We start from the raw sequence: 24,025 nt of genomic DNA, 5'->3' as shown, positions 1-24,025 counted from the left end.
AATGCATTCCACTGATTTTATCCAGATATCCCCAATCTGCCCCGGACCTATTTGTGTGTATGTGTTTGTAATAATTTCTAAAAAATTTTATCATCCATAGTGATCCTGTACTCTCCATCACAGTCAAGACACTAAACAGCACAAACAAGAATCCCATGTGTTCCTTTACAGCATGACCTAACCTCACCCCACCCCTTCTTCACTCATTCCTAACCCTGGTAACCCATTAATCTGTCCTCGATTACTACATTTTTGTCATTTCAAATGTGCTATATAACTGGAACTACACAGCGTACAATTCCGTGGTTTGGCTTTTTCACTCAGCATAATTCCCTGGAAATTAATCGAAGTTGTGTGTACCAAACTTTCATTCACTTTTACTTTTGAGTGATTTCATTTTTTAGGAGGGTATCCCCTTGATGACGGAGCTTTAGGCTTCTGCTTCATGAACACGTGCTTAGTCTTCATCCCATTTTGATCTCTAGCTACCCTTCCAGGTGGTTCTCTCAAGTTCCCAGGATGATATGCTAGGCTGAGAATAAGTCCTGGTTCCATTCCTCCAACTGTTTTGGAAAGAAGGTGAACAGGTTAATTATAGTATTATTTTCTTTCTTTCTTTTGAGCGATCTTGGTGCTCCTAAATCTCTTGCTAGAGACTATCCGATTCAATTATGGGTGTCCCATGATTCTATACTAGTAAATGTTTAAATGCAAATGTTTAAAATTGTATGAAAATATATAAATGAATGCACAAAATACTGATTTATTTAAGAGTAGGGTTTACATTTTCTACTTCCCTCAGTCTAGTCTCGAACCACCCAGCCTAAAGTATACAGCTCATGTTCATGAAAAATACATGGTTATGCAACATTATTGGTCTATGTAATGCCAGAAAGGAAGGCTCTCTCTTGGACAAGGGCCAATGGCTGCTAACTGTTCGTATGTCAGAACTGACATCAACTTCAGAGATTTTGCTGCTTTTGTTTATTTGTCATGGAGTTTGTTTCCTTTTGGGATTTCTTTCACCTCTATTGAGAATAGAGCACTGTGTGACTCTGTATTTTGAGTGTTACTTCATATTTGGCCACATAAACTTAACCAGGTGCACTAAATTTTTCTTTGCTTTATCATCTCCCTCCCACCAGCTTCACTGAGATATAACTGACAACATTTGCATACATTTAAGGTATATAATTTGCATTTTGATACAGGTTGTGACATGATCACAATAATTAAGCTCATTAATAGATTTATCACTCACATATTTCTTTTCTTTTTTCTTTCATTCCTTCCTCTTTCTCCCTTCTTCCCTCACTCCTTCTTTCCCTCTTTCCTTCCTGTGGTGACAATGCTTAAAATCTTTTCTCTAAGCAACTTTCAAGTATATGGTACTGTATTTTATCTATAGTCAAAACTCTGTACATTAATCTCCAATTTTCCCTCCAAGATCTCAGCACACCCTCGGTCTGTGTTCCATGATTCTCAGTTGCTGTCTCTGGCCTTTGAAGATACATGGGCCTGCCGTGGAGAGAAGGTTGTTTCCTTGATAGACAAACTCTTTGCTGGGCAGATTCTGGTTCTGCTCCCCTGACTTCATGTTGCCATTACTCTTTTCTTAGAATTTAGGAAGGAGAGTGTATTTGAAAAGATATATTTTTTCTTTTTTGCCCAATAATTCTTGTGTTATTTAATAGTAAGTACATTTTTCTGGTCAGTTCATTAGACTGGCTGGTATTATTTTGTGTGAAACCTGCTCTTTTATCTAGCTAACATGGCATCTTTAGAGTCATCTGAGGGTTTTGATCACTTAACCTGAATCTATCTACTAAAGCTTTTTTTTTTTTTTTTGCCAAGAGTCTGTCTTCCTGATTCAGAGCACTCTTGGCCTTTTCATTTTTCTCATTTTAATAAATGAATGATTACTGTCATTTTAGATCCATCTACGTTCCAGGTTTTCTATTGCTATGGAGTAAGATATAAAAAGACATTTGCTCTTTGGAAAGAAAGCTATGAGAAAGCTAGATAGCATATCAAAAAGCAGAGACATCACTTTGCTGACAAAGTTCCATATGTTCAAAGCTATGGTTTTTCTAGTAGTCAGGTATGGATGTGAGAGCTGGACTATAAAGAAGGCTGAGCGCTGAAGAATTGATGCTTTCGAACTGTCATGCTGGAGAAGAGTCTTGAGAGTCCCTTGGACTGCAAGGAGATCGAATCAATCAATCCTTTAGAAAATCAACCCTGAGTATTGGAAGGACTGATGTTGAAACTGAAACTGAGGCTCCAATACTTTGGCCACCTGATGGGAGGAGCCAACTCATTGGAAGAGATCCTGATGCTGGGAGCGACTGGGGGCAGGAGGAGAAGGTAAAGGACAAGGAAGCATGGCGTGCTGCAGTCTCTGTGGTGGCAAAGAGTCAGCCACAACTAAGCAACTGAAGAAAAACCACAGTAATAGTCTGAGTGATAAGGCACTTTTCAAAGGAGTACATTTATTTTGCATTTCAGGTTATGCATGGAACAGAACCAATGAGAAGTCTCTATGTAGACAATTTAGGGAATGTGTTTAAATGAATAAGAAATCATAAACCTCAATTTTAATATTGATTGAGCTTCCCAGGTAGCACAGTGGTAAAGAATCTGCCGGCTAATGCAGGAGACACAACAGATACAGGTTTGATCCCTGGGTTGTGAAGATCCCCTAGAATAGGAAAAGGCAACCTCATCCAGTATTCCTGTCTGGAAAGTCTCATGGACAGAGGAGTCTGGCAGGATGCAGTCCATGGGCTCTCAAAGAATTGGGCACAACTAAGCACTTAGCAGCACAAATACAAAGCTGGGGTTTTCTACTCTTTAAGACTATATCTGAAATATATCTGAAATAACTATGTACTTTGTCAAGTCTACACACTTTATATCTTGTAATCTCAAAATAAGAGATTATATTATAAAAAGCCCCTTTTCATGGGTAGTATGGGATATGGTCCTCAAACTAAAACCAAGGGAAAATAAGCCCTATGATATGCTGCTGAATTTCCTGCATTCAAAGAAATTGTCTTCTGGAGGTAGCATTGGGGCTTCCCTGGTCGCTCAGTCAGCAAAGAATCTGCTTGCAGTGTAGGACACCGGGGTTCAATCCCTGGGTCGAGAAGATCCCCTGGTAAAGGAAATGGCAACCCACTCCAGTACTCTTGACTAGAAAATCCTATGAACAGAAGGAACCTGGTGGGATACAGTCCATGGGGTCGCAAGAGTTGGACATGACTTAGCAACTAAACCACAACCACAACCAAGATGTGAAGAAGTTGTCTATTTCAGAAATATTAAATAGTAGTCAAACAGCTATACTGGATGCTTTGATGTACTGAATTTTAACAGTTTGGATCCAATCTGAAAAAGAATTGTTTCCATATGACTTTTAGAGCTTCTTTTACCTCCTTATTTCTCAAACTATAGATCAGGGGATTCAACACGGGAATCACAATGCCATAAAATACAGAGGCCACTTTCCTCTTTTCATGGGAATTATGTAAATAAGACTGTAAGTACATGTAAGAGAGGGTTCCATGGAAAATGGTGACTGCTGTCAGGCGGGAGGCACAGGTGGAGAAGGCTTTTTCCTTTCCTGCATTGGAAGAGATCTTCAGGATGGCAGCCAGGATAAACGTGTAGGAAATGATGATGGCCAACACAGTGGATGTCAGGTTAAATCCCACAAAGACAAGAATCATCATGATGTTGATGTCAGTGTTGGAGCAGGAGAGGGCAAGAACTGGAGGAATGTCACAGAAAAAATGATTGATGGTATTAGCCTTGCAGAAGACCAGTGAAAATGTAAAACCTGTGTGCACAGATGCATTTATGGAGCCCATGATGTATGAACCAGTACCAGCTGGATGCAGACTCTTCGGGACATGATGGCGGGATAGCGAAGCGGGTTGTAGATGGCCACATAACGGTCCACTGCCATAGCAGCAAGGAGGTGACAGTCACCGGTTACACATGTTGTATAAACCAATAATTGTATGACACAGCCCTTGAATGAGGTTGATTTATTTTCTATTATGAAGTTTTGCATCATCTCAGAAGTGACAGAAGAAGTAAAACAGATATCAACAAAAGCCAAATGCTGTAGGAGAAAGTACATGGGCGTTTGGAGTCTGGAATCTGTCTTGACAAGTAGGATCATTCCAATATTACCCACCATGGAGGCCCCATAGATGATCAGAAACACAGTGAAGAGGAAACACTGAAACTCATGTTGGACACCAAATCTCCGAAGGAAGAATTCAGTCACTTCAGTGCTATTTCTCAGTGTTATGAGCACAAAAAGTCTAGAAAGGACCAAGGGGGAGACCAGGGAAAGAAAAGAAATGACTTGTTGAATAGAAAAAGCCCTTAACACTTTATGTCACTTTGTAAAAATCATATTTTCATGGTAGTCGCTCACAACAGGGTTTATTTATTTCCAAAATTTCTTTCAATGTTTTAAAATAAGAAATCACCACATAAAAACAATATATTAGCCATAGATTCATTTTCAAAACAAAGAAGTTTTCACAGAAGAAGACTCACTTTTAATATTTGGACTCTAAGAAACATAGATTGACATACATTATGCCAAACCAGCCAGTTTCTTTTCTGTAGCCCAGTGCTGAACATAGATGAAGCCTCGGAAGCACTGAGAGTCAGCAGAGGTTAAGCACATTCACTTTGCTTAGGCAGTTTCTTCATAGCAGAAAGGCTTATGGCCCCTCTTCACAGTAAGCATTTAATCAGCAAAGACCTTCATCATAAATGAAACAAAGAATTTCATGCGGAGACAGCCCAGGCTTAAAACGTACACCAGTGTCAGATGTGGGTGGTAGGACTTGTACTAGTTTCATTAGCCCTTGAAAAGTCTTCCTAATGTCATATCTATACTTGAATTAAGAGTGATGAAAGTCAAGTTGATATAGTAAAGGCAATAATAATTATCCTATCGAGATTCTGATTAAGTGGACCCCTGATTGCTTCTAGGTTCCTCTAATAAGTACTTGTATCCATGGGTGGCTGCTTCCTTAAAAGTGTTGCCATTTCTATTCTTTTACACAAAATTATCCTGAGGAAGGAACTTGCACTAACTTATTTCTTCTTGGCCCTCGTTAAACACTGAATTAAAGATAATGATTTCTTATCCTTACAACGAAGTTATCCAACTGTGGTTATTTCTCAAATGGTTTCAGAGAATCAGAAGAGCCCATATCAACAAGAGGCTTAGTCGGCAACATTTTTAACACTGAAAGCATCTTCTTACTCACCATCTCATTATGGAGGTACGTTGCTTGACTTAGAGTTATTTATAAGATGAGGTTATTTTACCCTAATGTATATATGAAGTAAGAGGACTATCTGGCTTTTAAAGAATATCAGTTAAAGGGAAGTGCATGGTAAGGATAATGGTACAAAGATAATGGACCAAACATATATGGTCATGAATATCACAAAAATTTCTCTAGTTAAAAAGATACTCATTTCAGGAAATTGAGCTGGGATTAAAATGATAAATGGCTGAAAAAAACTATAGGTTGCTGAAAATGTATGTAAATTGTGTTTGATTATTGCTTTATGAAACTATGGATACATGTTTAATATTTGTGTGTTAATTGCTCAGAAGTGTCTGACTCTTAGTGACCCTGTGGATTGTAGCCCACCAGGCTCCTCTATCCATGGAATTCTCCAGGCAAGAATACTGGAGTGGGCAGCCTATCCCCTTCTCCACGGGATCATCCCAACCAGGGGTCGAACTCGGGTCTCTTGCATCGCAGGTGGATTCTTTACAGTTTGAGCCACCAGGGAAGCCCTTATCCTTACCGTGAACCTGAATTCTTCACAAGCCAGATGGTCCTCTTACTTCATATACGTATCAGGGGAAAGTACCCTCATCATATCAGTAGCTCTAAGCCAAGCTATGTACCTCTCTACGTGAGGTGATTAGTAAAAATGTACGTTTAGTGTCAGGAACGTTGCAAACTAATGTACGAAACGGTGGGAAACTGAGTGAGAGAAAACATCACTTTATAAACTTATAAATCTCTGCACTGTTTTTTTAATTTTAAAAAATGCTTTTTAAAAATATTTTTTTGTTTTAAAACAAAGATGACCATTTATATTTTATGGATAAACTGATTTGCTAAGCCTTAAGTCTACCACTTTATACTTTTTTATGTGTCTTATTTCTGTTTTTTTTTTTTTTTGCATTTCTGTGGGTCACTTGAATTTTTTAAAGAATGTCACATTTATTTATAGTGTTTTTTATCACAGACATTTATATAACATTTTTATGGCTACTCGAGAGAGTCTATCATGTGTATGCATAGCTGGTCTTACATTTTACCAGCTTGAGTGAAATGCTATATATATTGAGAATAACATTAGCCAAAATTAAGCTTTTTAGTTCTACTGTCAAACATACTTTAGACTTCTCAAGAAAAAGTCAATTTTATTTATTCATACTTTTCTATTTCCTTGGCTTTCTTCTTTCTTATTGTTATAAGATATACTATCTAAACCCCAACTAAAAGAAATAACTTGATTAGGTGCATAGATAAGAATGACACAGATACTTGGTGCCAGAAACCTACTTCACATAGAATGATACATGTATGTTTCAAAGAGAAGAAAAAAGATATACTTGTTCCAACACCAGTCAAAAAATGAAAGACTGGCTATATTAATAGCAGATAAATAGACTTCACAGCATAGAAAATTACCAAAGATAGTGCGATAGTGTGTAATGATAAAAGGGTTAATCTACCAAGAAGCAACAGAAATCCTAAGGGTATGAGTATCAAAGAAGAGAGATGCACCATACGTGATGCAGAAACTGATAGAACTGACGGGAAAAACAGACAAGCACAGTTATAGCTGGATACATTAGCACTCTTCTCAACACTTGGTGGAACAAACTGGACAGAAAACAATAAGAATATGAAAAAACCCAACAGCACCATCAAACAACTGGATTTAATAGACATTTACCAAACATGCCATCTAAAAGAGAATATAAATTTTTTATGGCACCAGCAGAATATATGTCAAGGTAGACCATGTCCTGAGCTATAAAAAAATCCTTTAAAAATTTAAAAGAATTGAAATCATGGTGCATCTTCCCTGAACGTGATGGTATCAAACATGGTAGCTTTATCTACTATCTTTGCAACTTCCAGTGAATGCATTTTTATTCAGAATGACAGTATAAAAAAGAAGGAGAAAAAAATGTAAAGCCTGCTTTACAATGATGTGAGGTTCAAGTGAGAAAATTTATGTAAATTCATGAGCACTAGGACGAGTATTGAATTAGCGTACATCAAATGGCCATCATAACCCATGCAAAAATACACTGTGGGCATAGAGTATGGATGCAGTGATTGATCAGTGTATTGATTCATCCAATTATTTGTTCATTTATGAGCTTTCTCAGGCAACACTCAGTGCAACTGACTTCCCTCACTCCATTTCCACTACATCACCAGTGATGATGGGGTTCCTTCTGGCCTTAGGGCAAAACATGATGAACTTTGACTCTGACCATTCCACCTGCCACTCCCTGCATGCAGTGCAGTGGGACGTGGCTCTTTCTGCAACTGGTGGAGGCTGACTGCCAAGGCTCTCTGTGGGGTTCCTTCCTGACTGGGAGTTTATAGCTGGGGTTTGAAGGATCACTACTTAGCCTCAGCTTCTAGAGGCTGTGGAAGAACCAGAAAAAACAACACTCATTAATTATTCTCTGCTGAATAAAAGTTCGTATTTCCAGAGGGGAGAAAATGTAATTTTGTGTTATTGCCTTTAGGGAGTTATTGGTTTCACTGTTGAAAGAGTTCCCTGTTAGTAGCAAATTACCTTCCTGCTTCTCTCTTGCTTTCTCCCGCTGTTTTGTCTTTCTTCCCTGTTTTCTTTCTTTCCTCTTCCTTCCGCCTTTCTCTCCCAGCGTTGTTTAGCCTCCATATGTTTGTATTTTTAATAGTTTTTTTAGTTGACATTGAATCTTTCCACACTGTAATCAGAAAAGATGCTTGAAGTGATTTCAATGTTTTTGAATTTACCAAGGCTAGATTTGTGGCCCAGGGTGTGATTTATCCTGGAGAAGGTTTTGTGTGCACTTGAGAAAAAGGTGAAAATCATTGTTTGGGGGTGAGATGTCCTATAGGTATCAATTAGGTCTAACTGGTCTATTGTATCATTTAAAGTTTGTGTTTTCTTGTTAAATTTCTGTTTAGTTGATCTGTCCATAGGTGCGAGTGGGGTATTAAAGTCTCCCACTATCATTGTGTTATTGTTCATTTCCCCTTTCATACTTGATAGCATTTGTCTTACGTATTGCGGTGCTCCTATGTTGGGTGCATATATATTTATACTTGCTATATCTTCTTCTTGGATTGATCCCTTGATCATTATGTAGTGGCCTTCCTTGTCTCTTTTCACAGCCTTTGCTTCAAAGTCTATTTTATCTGATATGAGTGTTACTACTCCTGCTTTCTTTTGGTCTCCATTTGTGTGAATTATCTTTTTCCACCCTTCACTTTCAGTCTGTATGTGTCCCTTGTTTTGAGGTGAGTCTCTTGTAGACAACATATATAGGGGTCTTGTTTTTGTATCCATTCAGCCAGTCTTTCTCTTTTGGTTGGGGCATTCAACCCATTTACGTTTAAGGTAATTGTTGATGAGTATGATCCCATTGCCATTTACTTTGTTGTTTTGGGTTCAAGTTAATAAATCTTTTCTGTGTTTCCTGTCTAGAGAAGATCCTTTAGCATTTGGTGGAGAGCTGGTTTGGTGGTGCTGAATTCTCTCAGCTTTTGCTTGTCTGTAAAGCTTTCAGTTTCTCCTTCGTATTTGAATGAGATCCTTGCTGGGTACAGTAATCTGGGCTGTAGGCTTTTCTCTTTAATCACTTTAAGTATGTCCTGCCATTCCCTTCTGGCCTGAAGAGTTTCTACTGAAAGATCAGCTGTTATCCTTATGGGAATCCCCTTATGTGTTATTTGCTGCTTTTCCCTTGCTGCTTTTAATATTTGCTCTTTGTTTTTGATCTTCATTAATTTGATTAATATGTGTCTTGGGGTGTTTCACCTTGGATTTATCCTGTTTGGAACTCTCTAGTTTTCTTGGACTTGGGGGGCTATTTCCTTCCCCATTTTAGGGAGGTTTTCAACTATTATCTCCTCAAGGATTTTCTCATGGCCTTTCTTTTTGTCTTCCTCTTCTGGGACTCCTATGATTTGAATGTTGGTGTGTTTAACATTGTCCCAGAGGTCTCTGAGGTTGTCTTCATTTATTTTAATTCTTTTTCCTTTTTTCGTCTCTGATTCTTTTATTTCTACCATTCTATCTTCTACCTCACTTATCCTATCTTCTGCCTCCGTTATTCTACTGTTGGTTCCCTCCAGAGTGCTTTTGATCTCAGTTATTTCATTATTCATTATATATTGACTCTTTTTTATTTCTTCTGGGTCCTTGTTACATCTTTCTTGCATCTTCTCAATCCTTGTCTCCAGTTTATTTATCTGTAACTCCATTTTGTTTTCAAGATTTTCAATCATTTTTACTATCATTATTCTGAATTCTTTTTCAGGTAGACTCCCTATTTCCTCCTCTTTTGTTTGGTTTGGTGGGCATTTATCATGTTCCTTTACAGTGCAATACATTTATTTTACATTTCAGGTTTATGCAATAATTGAAACCGAACATATGAGGGGCCTCTTTGTAGACAAACTAGGGAACTTGTTTAAATGAATTGAAAACCATGAACTACAATTTTAATATTGATTATGTACAAAATTGGGGTTTTCTTATCTTTAAGAATATATCTGAAACATATTTGAAATAACTATATACTTTGTGATGTCTATTCATACTTATATGTTAAATAATCTCAATAAAGTCCCTTTTCATGGGTAGTGTGGAACATGTTTCTCAAACTGAGTCCAAGGGAAAAGCAGAGATGAGATGAGATGTGACGATGAGATGTTTCTGTGAGACGTTACTATGTTGTATGCTCAATCGCTCAGTCATGGTCAACTCTTTGTGACCCCTTGGATGGTGTAGCCTGCCAGACTCCTCTGTCCATGGAATTCTCCAAGCAAGAATACTGGAATGGGTGGCCATTTCCTTCTCCAGTTACTATATTACTTTCATTCAAAGAAATTATCTGCTGAAGAAAGAAGCATTAGTTTAAGATGTGAGCATTTTCTCTATTTCAAAATATTAAATAGTGTTTAAACATCTCTACTGGATGACTTGATGTGCTGACTTTTACAATTTGGTCCAACCTAGAAGAATTTTTTTCCATATGACTTTTAGAGCTTCTTTAACCTCCTTATTTCTCAAACTGTAGATCAGGGGGTTTAACATGGGAATCACAATGCCATAAAACATGGAGGCCACTTTCATATTCTCCTGGGAATTATTAGAATGAGGTTGTAAGTACATGTAAGAGAGGGTTCCATAGAAAATGGTGACTGCAGCCAGGTGGGAGGCACAGGTGGAGAAGGCTTTTTTCCTCCCGGTAGTAGAAGACATCTTCAGGATGGTAGTAATGATATTTCCATAGGAAAAGATGATAACCAACTCAGTAAATATTAAATTAAATCCCACAAAGACAGCAAGTAGCATGATGTTGATGTCAATGTTGGAGCATGAAAGGGCAAGAATTGGAGGGACATCACAGAAAAAGTGATTGATAGTATTACCCTTGCAAAAGACCAGTGAAAATGTAAAACCTGTGTGCACAGATGCATTTATGAAGCCCATGATGTATGAACCAGCTACCAGCGGGATGCAGACTCTTCGGGACATGACTATGGGATAGTGAAGCGGATTACAGATGGCCACATACCGGTCCACCGCCATAGTAGCGAGGAGGTAGCAGTCACTGGTTGCAAATGTTGCATAGATCAATAACTGCATGACACAGCCCTTGAATGATATTAATTTGCTTCCTCCTATGAAGTTTTGCAGCATCCTGGGAGTGATAGCAGAGGTATAACAGATATCAACAAAAGCTAAATGTTGTAGGAAAAAGTACATTGGTGTTTCGAGTCTGAAATCTGTCTTGATGAGTAGGATCATTCCAATATTACCCACCATGGAAGTCACATAGATGACCAGAAATACAGTGAAGAGGAAATACTGAAACTTATATTGTGCACCAAATCCCAGAAGAAAGAATTCAGTCACTTCAGTGCTATTTCCTTCTGTCATGAGTAAAAAAGTCTAGAAAGGACCAAGATGAGGACCAAGAACAGACAGGAAATCTTTGTGATTTGTTGAGTAGTAAAAGGTCTTAACTCTTTATGTCACTTTGTAAGAAATAGATTTTTATGGCAATCACTCATAACAAGGTTTATTTCTTTCCAAATATTTCTTTCTATTTTCTTGATAAGAAACCACCACATAAAAGTAACGTGCAAGCCTTGGATTCCATTTTTAAACAAAGAAGTTTTCACAGAAGCAGTTTCACTTCTAAAATCTGTGATTCTAGGAAACATAGATTAACATACATTTCAGATATCTAAAGTTTCATAAAGCAATAGTCAAAAATAATTACATACATTTTAAGCAACCTATAGTTTTCCTCAGCCATTTATTATTTAAACTTAGTTTTAGATCTTGAAATTAGTAGAATCTTAATTAGACAAATAAATTTTTGAGATTTATTCATGACCATATATGTTTGAAGGCCTCAGAAAATCTGTACCACTATTCTTACCGTGCACTTCCCTATACGTGATATTCTTCACAAGCCAGACAGTCCTCTCATTTCGTATATATATCAGGGTAAAGAAATCTCACTCTAAATAACTCTAAGTCACCTATATACCTCCATAGTTGAGGTGGCTAGTAAGGGTGTGCTTTTAGTGTTAGGGACTTTCCTGGTGGCTCAGATGGTAAAGTGTCTACTTACAATGTGGGAGACCCGGGTTCAATTCCGGGGTTGGGAAGATCTCCTGGAGAAGGAAATGGCAACCCACTCCAGTATTCTTGCCTGGAAAATCCCATGGATGGAAGAGCCTGGTGGGGTACAGTCCATGGGGTCGCAAAGAGTCAGACACGACTGAGCAACTTCATTTTCTTTAGTGTTAGGAATATTACAGACTAAGCCTCCTGTTGACATGGGCTCCTCTGAAGCTCCCATATGGGTTTGCTGAAATCTTTTGAGAAGTCAGCCCAGTGGGATAACTTTGTTGTAAGGACAAGAAACTGTTCTCTTCAATTCAATTTTTAGTGTAGGCTGAGAAGAGATAAGTTAGTGCAAGTTCCTCCCTCAGGTTAATCTGGTGTAAAATAGATGAAATGCAGCCCTTTTAAGAAGCATCCAACCAGAGATACAAGTACTTATTAGAGGAAGCTAGAATAGAGCAGGTGTCCACTTAATCTAGAATCTTGATAAGATAATTATTATTGCATTTACTATATCAACTTGACTTTCATCACTCTGAATTCAAGTGAAGTATAGATATGACATTAGGAAGACCCTTTTAAGAGCTAATGAAACTAGTGGAAGTCCCACCATTCTCATCTGACACAGAATGTGTATGCTAAGTTTGAGTTGTCTCAGCATGAAATTTTTTGTTTCATTTATGATGAAGGTCTTTGCTAACCAAATAACTACTATGAAGAAAGGCCAACTGTTTGTGCAATTGGGTGTGCTTAACCTCTGCTGGATCTCAGTGCTTCTGAGGATTCATTTTTGTTCAGCATTGGGCTGTGGAAAGGAAACGGGCAGATTTGAACTTGAATTTTTACCCTACCAGTTAATAGAGACAAAGGATGTATCCCCCTTCAGCCTCAGTTCCTCTGCAACATGGGTAATCCCAGAACTACTTAGAAGTTAATGATATCCACTGAACCACCATTTACAAGAGCAAAAATTTGGAAATCAGGTTAACTAGCTCACCTCAGATTCATATGATGGATCAATACTCAGTCCAAAAAGGACTTTATATTTATCTCAGAGATAAATATACACTCATAAAAAAGTGTCCCTTTATATTATCAAGTGAGAAAAGCGAAGTGTAGAGTAATAGGTAGAGTTTATAACCTTTTAAAAATCAAACTTTCTCTCATGCTTTCATTCTCTTTATTTCTTTAGGCAAAAAGGTCAGGAAGAATACACAGCAAGCACTGAATAATAAGTTTCAGTGAAGTAAGCCAGAAAGAAAAACTCTTTAATTTATCCGTAGTTGTGGCATCGAATGAAAGAAAATCTCACTTAAACTTGTAAACTCGGCACTTTGCTTTCATTTTAAAAGGAGAAATTCATAACGTTAATTGTTTTATAAATAAAATGACTGTTTACAGGCTATGGATTTACTGATTTGCTAATGCTGAAGTCTGGCATTTTATATTTCATTTTTCATTTCTGGTTTTGTTAATTTCCATATCTCTGGGCCACTTGAATTTTTTTGAGAATTCTATTTTGACTTATCTATAGCTTTTTTTTTTTTTTTAAATCACATATCACTGCACAACTTTTTTAGTGGCCACTCTAGAGATTCTATTGCATGTATACATAGCTGCAGTTACATTTTACCAGTTTGAGTGAAATGTGGAGTACACTGAGAACTATATTAGTCAGTGTTAGACTTTTTGCTTTTTAGCAAAAGCAAACATAATTTAGAAACCTCAATAGAAAGTAAATTGTATTTAGCCATATTTGTGCTCTTTGCTGGCTCTCTCTTCTTTTTTGTTGTTACAAGATTTACTATTTAAACATGAAATTAAAGAAATAATTTGACAGGGTGGATGGAAAAGCATGACACAATTAAATGCTGCATCCTCAAACCTGCTTCAAGTGAAACGACATACGTACATTTTAAGGAAAAGAAAAATTATATACTTGTGAAAACATCAAACAAATGACAGGTTGGCTCATCTTCATCTGTTAATAGCAGATAAAGCAGACTTTGTGGCAGAGAAAGCTACCAAGAACAGTGAGAGACATCGTGTAATGATAAATGGGTTAACCTGTCATGAGGAAGTAGCAATCCCAAGGGTTTTGTTGTTCTTTAGTTGCTAAGACATGTCCAACTCTTTTGCAACCCCATGGACGATAGCCCACTAGACTCCTCTGTTCATGAGATTTCCCAGGCAAGAATACTGGAGTGAATATGGCCATTTTCTTCTCCAGGAGGTATTCCAGACCCCGGGGTTGAACATATGCCTCCTGCATTGTGGGTGGATTCTGTACCACTGAGCCACCAGGGAAGCCATCCTGAGTATGGGCTCCAAACAAGAGAGCTACCATATACATGATGTAAAAACTGATAGAAATGAAGGGAGAAATAGACAGGTACATAGTTATAGTTGGGTACTTCAACATTTTTCTTCCAATGCTTGATAAAACTAGTCAGAAAGCAACAAGGATACAGAAAAACTCAATAACGACCCCAATTAACCAGCTGAACGTAATAGACATTTACCAAACACTCCACCTAAAAGAGAATATGCATTTTTTTCCAGCTCCAGAAGAATATATATGTCATTCAATTATTTGTTCATTTATATGCTTTCCCCGGCAATGCTCAGTCCAACTGAGTTCTCGCAGTCCACTTCCATTATATCAGTGGAAGTGAGGGGAATCCTCCTGGTCCTGGGGTAAAGCACAGTGAAGTTCTGGCCCCTTTAATGCTGCCACTTCCTGCACACACTAGGATGATACATGGCTGATGTTGAAAAATGGGATTACTTTGTTTAACTTACACCGATGCTGCTTCCAGATTCTCTTTCTACAACTGGCGGAGACTGACTGCTCACTACGTCTCTCCATGTGGTTCCCTCCAATCTGGGAGCTTATAGCTGGGGCCTGAGGGATCTCTACTGGGTCCCTTGAGAACCTGCACTTCCAGGGCTGTGACAGAATTGAAATAAACAACATTGATTAGTTATTCTCTGCTGGATAAAAGTTCATATTTCCAGACGGCAGAAAATATAACTTTGTGTTACTGCCTTTTGGGACTTGGTTTCTTTTTATAAGAGCCCTGAGTGTTAGTTGCTCAGTCGTGCCTGGCTCTTTGCAACCCCATGGACTGCAGTCCACCAGGCTCCTCTCTCCATGGGATTTTCCAGGCAAGGATAATGGAGTGGGTTGCCATTTCCTTCTCCAGGGGATCTTCCCAACCCAGGGATCGAACCTGGGTCTCCTGCACTGCAGGCAGATTCTTTACCCACTGACCTATGAGGGAAGCCCCATTGTTGACAAATTACTACACCTCCCTTCCTTTTCCTCTCTCTGTTTTTCTCTTCCTCCTTGTCTTCCTTCTCCTCCCGTCCCTTGTTTCCTTTCCTTTCTTCCTTTCTCCTGCCTGTCTCCTTGCCTTCCTTTTTTTGGGGGTGGTGGTGGTGATGAGGTGTAAAACAAGCCATCCAAATGGTTAAAAATGCAGATGTACCAAAGTGGATAGAATAAGACACAACTCCCCTCTATCCCTTGATTCCTAATCTCTAGTTTCCCTCCCTGGAGAACATCACTGTCTCAACTTCTTTATTCTTCCAGATTAGCCTTGTATTGCATTTGCAAACATACCAATATTATAGTCTTTATTCCTCAGCCATACAAATGACAGTGTATTACTCACATTTTTCAGTGGCCTGCAGTTCACATAATATTTCTGGGTGATCTACATGGAAAGGGAAATCTCACTTTTACCTTATTGCATAGTATTTCATGGAACAGCTGCATTGCTTAATATGTTTAACCAAACTCTCTCCCCTATTAGTAGATATTTAGATGGTTTTCAGTCTTCCCTAAAAAAAAATATACAATACATATATTAGTGTGCATAAGTGTGAACTATGTCTCTAGGATTGAAAGATATTTAGGAGAAGAACCTCCAAGTCAAAGGGCATGAACAGTATAAATGTTGATAGATATTGCCCAACTGCCCTTCAGAATAATGTTCTGTCCATTTAAATCACATCTAGCAAATCTAAAGTGACTATTTCTGTATATCTTGTCTAACAAAATGCTAAGATATGTTATTAAACTTTGTCACTGTGATAAGTAAAGAGCAGTAGAATTTAGTTTTGTTTACAGTTTTCTACTACAAACCAGACTGAGCAACTTTTTCAATGTCCAAGAAAGATTAGTATCTCCTCTTCTGTGAGTTATCTGTTTATATATGTTGCCCTGTTAAAATTTTTTGATTTTACAATGATGTTTGGAGTCAAGAACTCTTCCTTGTAAAATCTTCAAATATTCATTTCTCAATATTAACATTTAATACTGTTGTTGTTCAGTTGCAGAGTCATATCTGACTCTTTGTGACCCCATAGACTGCCACATGCCAGGCCTCCCTGTCCCTCACCATCTCCCAGAACTCACTGAAGTCCATGTCCTCTGAATCAGTGATGCCATCCAACCATCTCATCCTCTGTTGCCCTCTTCTCCTTTTGCCTTCAATCTTTCCCAGCATCAGGGTCTTTCCCAATGGGTCTTTGTCTGATTCTGCCACTAGCTCTGTGATCTTGGGTGTGTTATTTATGTCTTGAGTCTTAACTTCCTCACTTGTAAAATGAGGACAATGAAAGTGCCTACTTCAGAAGGGTTGTGAAGGTTTAAATAAAATCAAGCTTGCAAAGCTCTTAACATTCATTAGCTAGTCTTTAAACCCTTGCCTTCAGACGATTTATAGTTTGAGACCATGGAAATGAGACTAACTTTAGAGACCAGCATTGAGAGGCAAATACTGTGAACAGGAAGTCAGTTCAGTTCAGTAGCTCAGTCATGTCCGACTCTTTGTGATCCCATAAACAGCAGCACACCAGGCCTCCCTGTCCATCACCAACTGGAAGAGCAGGGGGCAATCCAGGAGGATTTCCTGTAAGAGTGAGGTGCGTGCGGAGCACGTGGGAAGGTTGGGAAAGCAAATGGGACAACTTAAGGAGACTTGGAGGTGGGAATCAGATGGGTGTGCTTTTTGGACAGAGAGGAGTTCAGACTGCCCAGCAGGTAGGAAGAACTGCTAAGTGGTCCAGGAGGCGGGGGATTGTTGTGCCAACTCTGGGAGGTCCAGTGAGAATCTCACAGGGCAGACACAGCCTGTGTTGGCAAGAGCCTCACAGTCCTAGAAAGTGCTCATGGGCTCTGATTAAAACTTGGGTGGCCAGGGAAGCTGAAATGTTCTGCCTTTTTATCAAACCCCAATTGTACTTCTTGGGGCTGCTTAGTGGGTGGGTTTCATCGCCGTGTCTCAGTTCTGTTTTACCAAGTGAGGAATCCTGTCCCCGCCCTCTCTTTCCTGGTCAGAAAAGCAACCGCAATAATTTTTCAGACATGAAAAAGCAGAGACATTACTTTGTCAACAAAGGTCTGTCTAGTCAAGGCTATGGTTTTTCCAGTAGTCATGTATGGATATGAGAGTTAGACTATAAAGAAAGCGGAGTGCCGAAGAATTGATGCTTTTGGACTGTGGTGTTGGAGGACTCATGAGGGTCCCTTGGACTGCAAGGAGATCCAACCAGTCTATCCTAAAGGAAATTAGTCCTGAATATTCATTGGAAGGACTGATGCTGAAGCTGAAACTCCAATACTTTGGCCACCTGATGCAAAGAGCTGACTCATTGGAAAAGACCCTGATGCTGGGAAAGACTGAGGGCAGGAGAAGGGGACGACAGAGGATGAGATGGCTAGATGGCATCACCGACTCGATGGACATGAGTTTGGGTGGACTCCAGGAGTTGGTGATGGACAGAGAGGCCTTGAGTGCTGCAGTTCATGGGGTTGCAAAGAGTTGGACACTACTAAGCGACTGAACTGAACTGAACTGAACTGACTTGTGGGAAGACTGGCAGTAACATTACCCCTGCCCAGTGTGCAGACACTGAGCAGCATCTTCTTGGCCAGATGGCACCCATTCCCAAGTGGGGCCCTTCTTGCCATGACATCAGCAAAATGCTTTCCATTATTCCTGGAATTGGAGGAGGGTTAACCTTCCACTTGCAATGCTTCTCTCCTCATTCTGAGGAGATTATTATTACTACAAATAATTACAAGATAATTATTTTGTAATAATAACATATGACAACCCTGGAAATCAGATTATTCTTTCTCTCTAGCTTTGTTACTGGTGCTGTTTGTTGTTCTTAATGTTTGTGTTTAGTGACTTATCTGAATGAATACTATAAAAATTATATTCCTTTTCATGTGTGGTCATTGAAGTGTCTCTGCTCCATTACTTTAGTGGTCGGCTTGTAATTGGAAAAGGATTTATTGAAATTCCTGGAAAAATCTCCCCAGTCCTTACCAACCAGCTCTGAGAGTATGTTGGATTATGCAACCAACCCTCAGTAAAAGTAATTTATAATGTCATCTTAGCCTTGACTTCCTGCGTGAGTATGGCTTTAGGATTAGCTAGAGTTCATGTCTAAGATTTTCCTAAGTCTTTCTTGAAAATGAATGTTGCCCTGGGACAGCGCACAGTCCAGCAGATGTTCACAGTCTTGTAATTCTCAGGAATATATTGGAAGTTTTTCATACCCTTGTGAAAATTTCATTCTCTAGCTTTTATTTTTAGGCTTTTTGGTTTTCTTATTGTTTGGCTGAACACTTACCTACATCTGTAAACAGCTTCAGTGTTAAAGCATGACTTCATATTTCTTTAAGCAAATGCCTTTGGGGAAAAAGTCTCTTTACATTGAATGAACTTTCAGTTAGGTCAAATAATGACAGCTTTGCTAGGGAGGTCTTCCAGGGAGCAACCCTACGGGTAAAATATCACTATTATTAATCCATAGTTGGAGAAGGCAATGGCACCCCACTCCAGTGCTCTTGCCTGGAAAATCCCATGGATGGAGGAGCCTGGTAGGCTGCAGTCCATGGGGTCGTGAAGAGTCGGACACAACTGAGCGACTTCACTTTGATTTTTCACTTTCATGCACTGGAGAAGGAAATGGCAACCCACTCCAGTGTTCTTGCCTGGAGAATCCCAGGGACAGGGGAGCCTGGTAGGTTACCGTCTATGGGGTCGCACAGAGTCGGACACGACTGAAGCGACTTAGCAGCAGCAGCAGCAATCCATAGTTGGTTGAATCCACTAATTTAGAAACTGCAGACATGGAGGGGAGACCACAGAGTAGTTTTCAACAGTTTTTTTTGAAAAGAATTATTTCATCATGAGATTGGTTAAGTATTATTGTTGAAAAATCTGCTGATCATTCATTTGTTGATTTATTTTTTCCACTCTATATCTTTTTGACTTAAGAGAGTCAATTCCTAGGCAGGTTGATAAGAAGTCCAGAGGTCTCCAAGGAGAGAGGGGTCTGGATTCTCAAGGAGGTGGAAAGGACAAACATTTCCCCGCCCCCAACTTTCCTTAGTCTTAGTCATATAAAACATTTTTATCTTTAAGCTTCCAACTGATAATTACACAACAAACAATTCAGTTTAAACTCTGTATTAAAGATTATATAACAATGTATACTCTTTGAGGACAGTTTCCTTCCCGAAAAACCTTCTGGTTAATCCTGTTATAAGAAAATGTAAATTACAGGAATGGGTCTAGTAAGATCCAGACATTCTTTTAATTCACTGTATAGAGTGCCTGATGAACTATGGAATGAGGTTCGTGACATTGTACAGGAGACAGGGATCAAGACCATCCCCATGGAAAAGAAATGCAAAAAAGCACAATGGCTGTCTGGGAGGCCTTACAAATAGCTGTGAAAAGAAGAGAGGCAAAAAGCAAAGGAGAAAAGGAAAGATATAAGCATCTGAATGCAGAGTTCCAGAGAATAGCAAGAAGAGATAAGAAAGCCTTCTTTGGCAATCAATGCAAAGAAATAGAGGAAAAGAACAGAATGGGAAAGACTAGAGATCTCTTCAAGAAAATTAGAGATACCAAGGGAACATTTCATGCAAAGATGGGCTCAATAAAGGACAGAAATGGTCTGGACCTAACAGAAGCAGAAGATATTAAGAAGAGGTGGCAAGAATACACAGAAGAACTGTACAAAAAAGATCTTCACGACCCAGATAATCATGATGGTGTGATCGCTAATCGAGAGCCAGACATCTTGGAATGTGAAGTCAAGTGGGCCTTGGAAAGCATCACTATGAACAAAGCTAGTAGAGGTGATAGAATTCCAGTTGAGCTATTTCAAATCCTGAAAGATGATGCTGTGAAAGTGCTGCACTCAATATGCCAGCAATTTGGAAAACTCAGCAGTGGCCACAGGACTGGGAAAGGTCAGTTTTCATTCCAATTCCAAAGAAAGGCAATGCCAAAGAATGCTCAAACTACTGCACAATTGAACTCATCTCACATGCTAGTAAAGTAATTCTCAAAATTCTCCAAGCCAGGCTTCAGCAATATGTGAACCGTGAGCTTCCTGATGTTCAAGCTGGTTTTAGAAAAGGCAGAGGAACCAGAGATCAAATTGCCAACATCCACTGGATCATGGAAAAGCAAGAGAGTTCCAGAAAAACATCTATTTCTGCTTGATTGACTAAGCCAAAGCCTTTGACTGTGTGGATCACAATAAACTGTGGGAAATTCTGAGAGAGATGGGAATACCAGACTACCTGACCTTCCTCTTGAGAAACCTCTATGCAGGTCAGGAAGCAACAGTTAGAACTGGACATGGAACAACAGACTGGTTCCAAATAGGAAAAGGAGTACGTCAAGGCTGTATATTGTCACCCTGCTTAGTTAACTTATATGCAGAGTACATCATGAGAAACGCTTGACTGGAAGAAACACAAGCTGGAATCAAGATTGCTGGGAGAAATATCAATAACCTCAGATATGCAGATGACACCACCCTTATGGCAGAAGTGAAGAGAAGCTAAAAAGCGTCTTGATGAAAGTGAAAGTGGAGAGTGAAAAAGTTGGCTTAAAGCTCAACATTCAGAAAATGAAGATCATGGCATCCGGTCCCATCACTTCATGGGAAATAGATGGGGAAACAGTGGAAACAGTGTCAGACTTTATTTTTTTTGGGCTCCAAAATCATTGCAGATGGTGATTGCAGCCATGAAATTAAAAGATGCTTACTCCTTTGAAGAAAATTTATGACCAACCTAGATAATATATTCAAAAGCAGAGACATTACTTTGCTGACTAAGGTCTGTCTAGTCAAGGTTATGGTTTTTCCTGTGGTCATGTATGGATGTGAGATTTGGACTGTGAAGAAGGCTGAGCGCTGAAGAATTGATGCTTTTGAACTGTGGTGTTGGAGAAGACTCTTGAGAGTCCCTTGGACTGCAAGGAGATCCAACCAGTCCATTCTGAAGGAGATCAGCCCTGGGATTTCCTTGGAGGGAATGATGCTAAAGGTGAAACTCCAGTACTTTGGCCACCTCATGTAAAGAGTTGACTCATTGGAAAAGACTCTGATGCTGGGAGGGATTGGGGGCAGGAGGATACGGGGATGACAGAGGATGAGATGGCTGGATGGCATCACGGACTTGATGGACGTGAGTCTGAGTGAACTCTGGGAGTTGGTGATGGACAGGGAGGCCTGGCGTGCTGCAATTCATGGGGTCTCAAAGAGTCGGATATGACTGAGCTACTGAACTGAACTGAATAACTAATTAAAAAGTATAGAACTTGTTTGCTAACACTAGCGATGCCATGTTAGCCATGCCGTGTGGGGCCACCTACGATGGACTGGTCACAGTGGAGAGTTTTGACAAAACATGGTCCACTGGAGAAGGGAATGGCAAACCACTTAAGTTTTCCTGCCTTCAGAACCCCATGATCAGTATGAAAAGACAAAAAGATAGGACACCGAAAGAGGAACTCCCCAGGTCAGTAGGTGCCCAATATGCTACTGGAGATCAGTTGAGAAATGACTCCAGAAAGAATGAAGACATGGAGCCAAAGCAAAAACAACACCCAGCTGTGGATGTGACTGGTGATAGAAGCAAGATCCAATGCTGTAAAGAGCCATATTGCATAGAAACCTGGAATGTCAGGTCCATGAATCAAGGCAAACTGGAAGTGATCAAACAGGAGATGGCAAGAGTGAAAGTCGACATTTTAAGAATCAGCGAACTAAAATGGACTGGAATGAGTGAATTTAATCCAGATGACCATTATATCTACTACTGTGGGCAGGAATCCCTTAGAAGAAACGGAGTAGCCATCATGGTCAACAAAAGAGTCCAAAATGCAGTACTTGGATGCAATCTCAAAAACGACAGTATGATCTCTGTTCGTTTCCAAGACAAACCATTCAATATCATGGTAATCCAAGTCTATGCCCTAACCAGTAATGCTAAAGAAGCTGAAGTTGAATGGTTCTATGAAGACCTACAAGCCCTTTTATAACTAACACCCAAAAAGGGATGTCCTTTTCATTATAGGAGACTGGAATGCAAAAGTAGGAATCAAGAAACACCTGCAGTTACAGGCGAATTTGGCCTTGGAATACGGAATGAAGCAGGACAAAGGCTAATAAGAGCTTTTCCAAGAGAACACACTGGTCATAGCAAACACTCTTTTCCAACAACAAAAGAGAATACTCAACACATGGACATCATCAGATAGCCAACACTGAAATCAGATTAATTATATTCTTTGCAGCCAATGATGGAGAAGCTCTATACAGTCATCAAAAACAAGACTGGGAGCTGATTGTGGCTCAGATCATCAAGTCCTTATGGCCAAAGTCAGACTTAAATTGAAGAAAGTAAGGAAAACCACTAGTCCATTCAGGTATGACTTAAATAAAATCCCTTATGATTATATAGTGGAAGTGAGAAATAGATTTAAGGGACTAGATCTGATTGACAAAGTGCCTGATGAACTATGGATGGAGGTTCATGACATTGTACAGGAGACAAAGAGCAAGATCATCTGCAAGAAAAAGAAATGCCAAAAAGCAAAATGGCTGCCTGAGGAGGCCTTGCAAATAGCTATGAAAAGAAGAGAAGCCAAAAGCAAAGGAGAAAAGGAAAGATATACGCATTTGAATGCAGAATTCCAAAGAATAGCAAGGAGAGATAAGAAAGCCTTCCTTAGTGATCAGTGCAAAGAAATAGAAGAAAACAATAGAATGGGAAAGACTAAAGATATCTTCAAGAAAATAAGAGATACCAAGGGAACATTTCATGCAAAGATGGGCTCAATAAAGGACAGAAACAATATGGACCTAACAGAAGCAGAAGATATTAAGAAGATGTGACAAGAATACACAGAACTGTACAAAAAAATATCTTGACGACCCAGATAATCACAGTGGTGTGATCACGCACCTAGAGCCAGACATCTTGGAATGCGAAGTCAAGTGGGCCTTAGGAAGAATCACTACGAACAAAGCTAGTGGAGGTGATGGAATTCCAGTTGAGCTGTTTCAAATCCTGAAAGATGATGCCCTGAAAGTGTTGCACTCAATATGCCAGCAAATATGGAAAACTCAGCAGTGGCCACAGGACTGGAAAAGGTCAGTTTTCGTTCCAATCCCTAAGAAAGGCAGTGCCAAAGAATACTCAAACTATCGAACAATTGCACTCATCTCACATGCTAGTAAAGTAATGCTCAAAATTCTCCAAGTCAGGCTTCAGCAATATGTGAACTGTGAACTTCCAGATACATAAGCTGGTTTTAGGGGAAAGGCAGAGGAACCAGAGATCAAACTGCCAACATCTGTTGGATCATGGAAAAAGCAAGAGAGTTCCAGAAAAACATCTATTTCTGCTTTATTGACGATGCCAAAGCCTTTATACAGTTTTATAATAAACTGTATAAAATTCTGAAAGAGATGGGAATACCAGACCACCTGATCTGCCTCTTTAGAAATCTGTATGCAGGAGCAACAGTTAGAACTGAACATGGAACCACAAACTGGTTCCAAATAGGAAAAGGAGTACGTCAAGGCTGTATATTGTCACCCTGCTTATTTAACTTATACGCAGAGTACATCATGAGAAACGCCAGGCTGTATGAAGCACAAGCTGGAATGAAGATTGCCAGGAGAAATATCAACAACCTCAGATATGCAGATGACACCACCCTTATGGCAGAAAGTGAAGAAGAACTAAAGA

At 39.3% G+C, this 24,025-nt stretch overlaps 1 protein-coding gene and 1 pseudogene across 1 annotated transcript; both read right to left on the bottom strand.

Moving 5' to 3' along the window:
* Window positions 1-3,371: 3,371 nt before the first annotated feature.
* On the bottom strand, window positions 3,372-4,429 carry LOC101118383 (olfactory receptor 5AK2-like; annotated as a pseudogene).
* Window positions 4,430-10,293: 5,864 nt separating this feature from the next.
* Window positions 10,294-11,241, bottom strand: LOC101118132 (putative olfactory receptor 5AK3). The gene has a single exon (XM_012096646.3). The coding sequence runs from the start codon at window positions 11,239-11,241 to the stop codon at window positions 10,294-10,296; it is 948 nt and encodes a 315-aa protein (XP_011952036.2).
* Between the last annotated feature and the right edge of the window lie 12,784 nt (window positions 11,242-24,025).

This window comes from Ovis aries, chromosome 15, assembly GCF_016772045.2.
Source record: "Ovis aries strain OAR_USU_Benz2616 breed Rambouillet chromosome 15, ARS-UI_Ramb_v3.0, whole genome shotgun sequence".
NCBI classification, from domain to species: Eukaryota; Metazoa; Chordata; class Mammalia; order Artiodactyla; family Bovidae; genus Ovis; species Ovis aries.
This window is presented reverse-complemented; position numbering and strand designations above follow the sequence as displayed.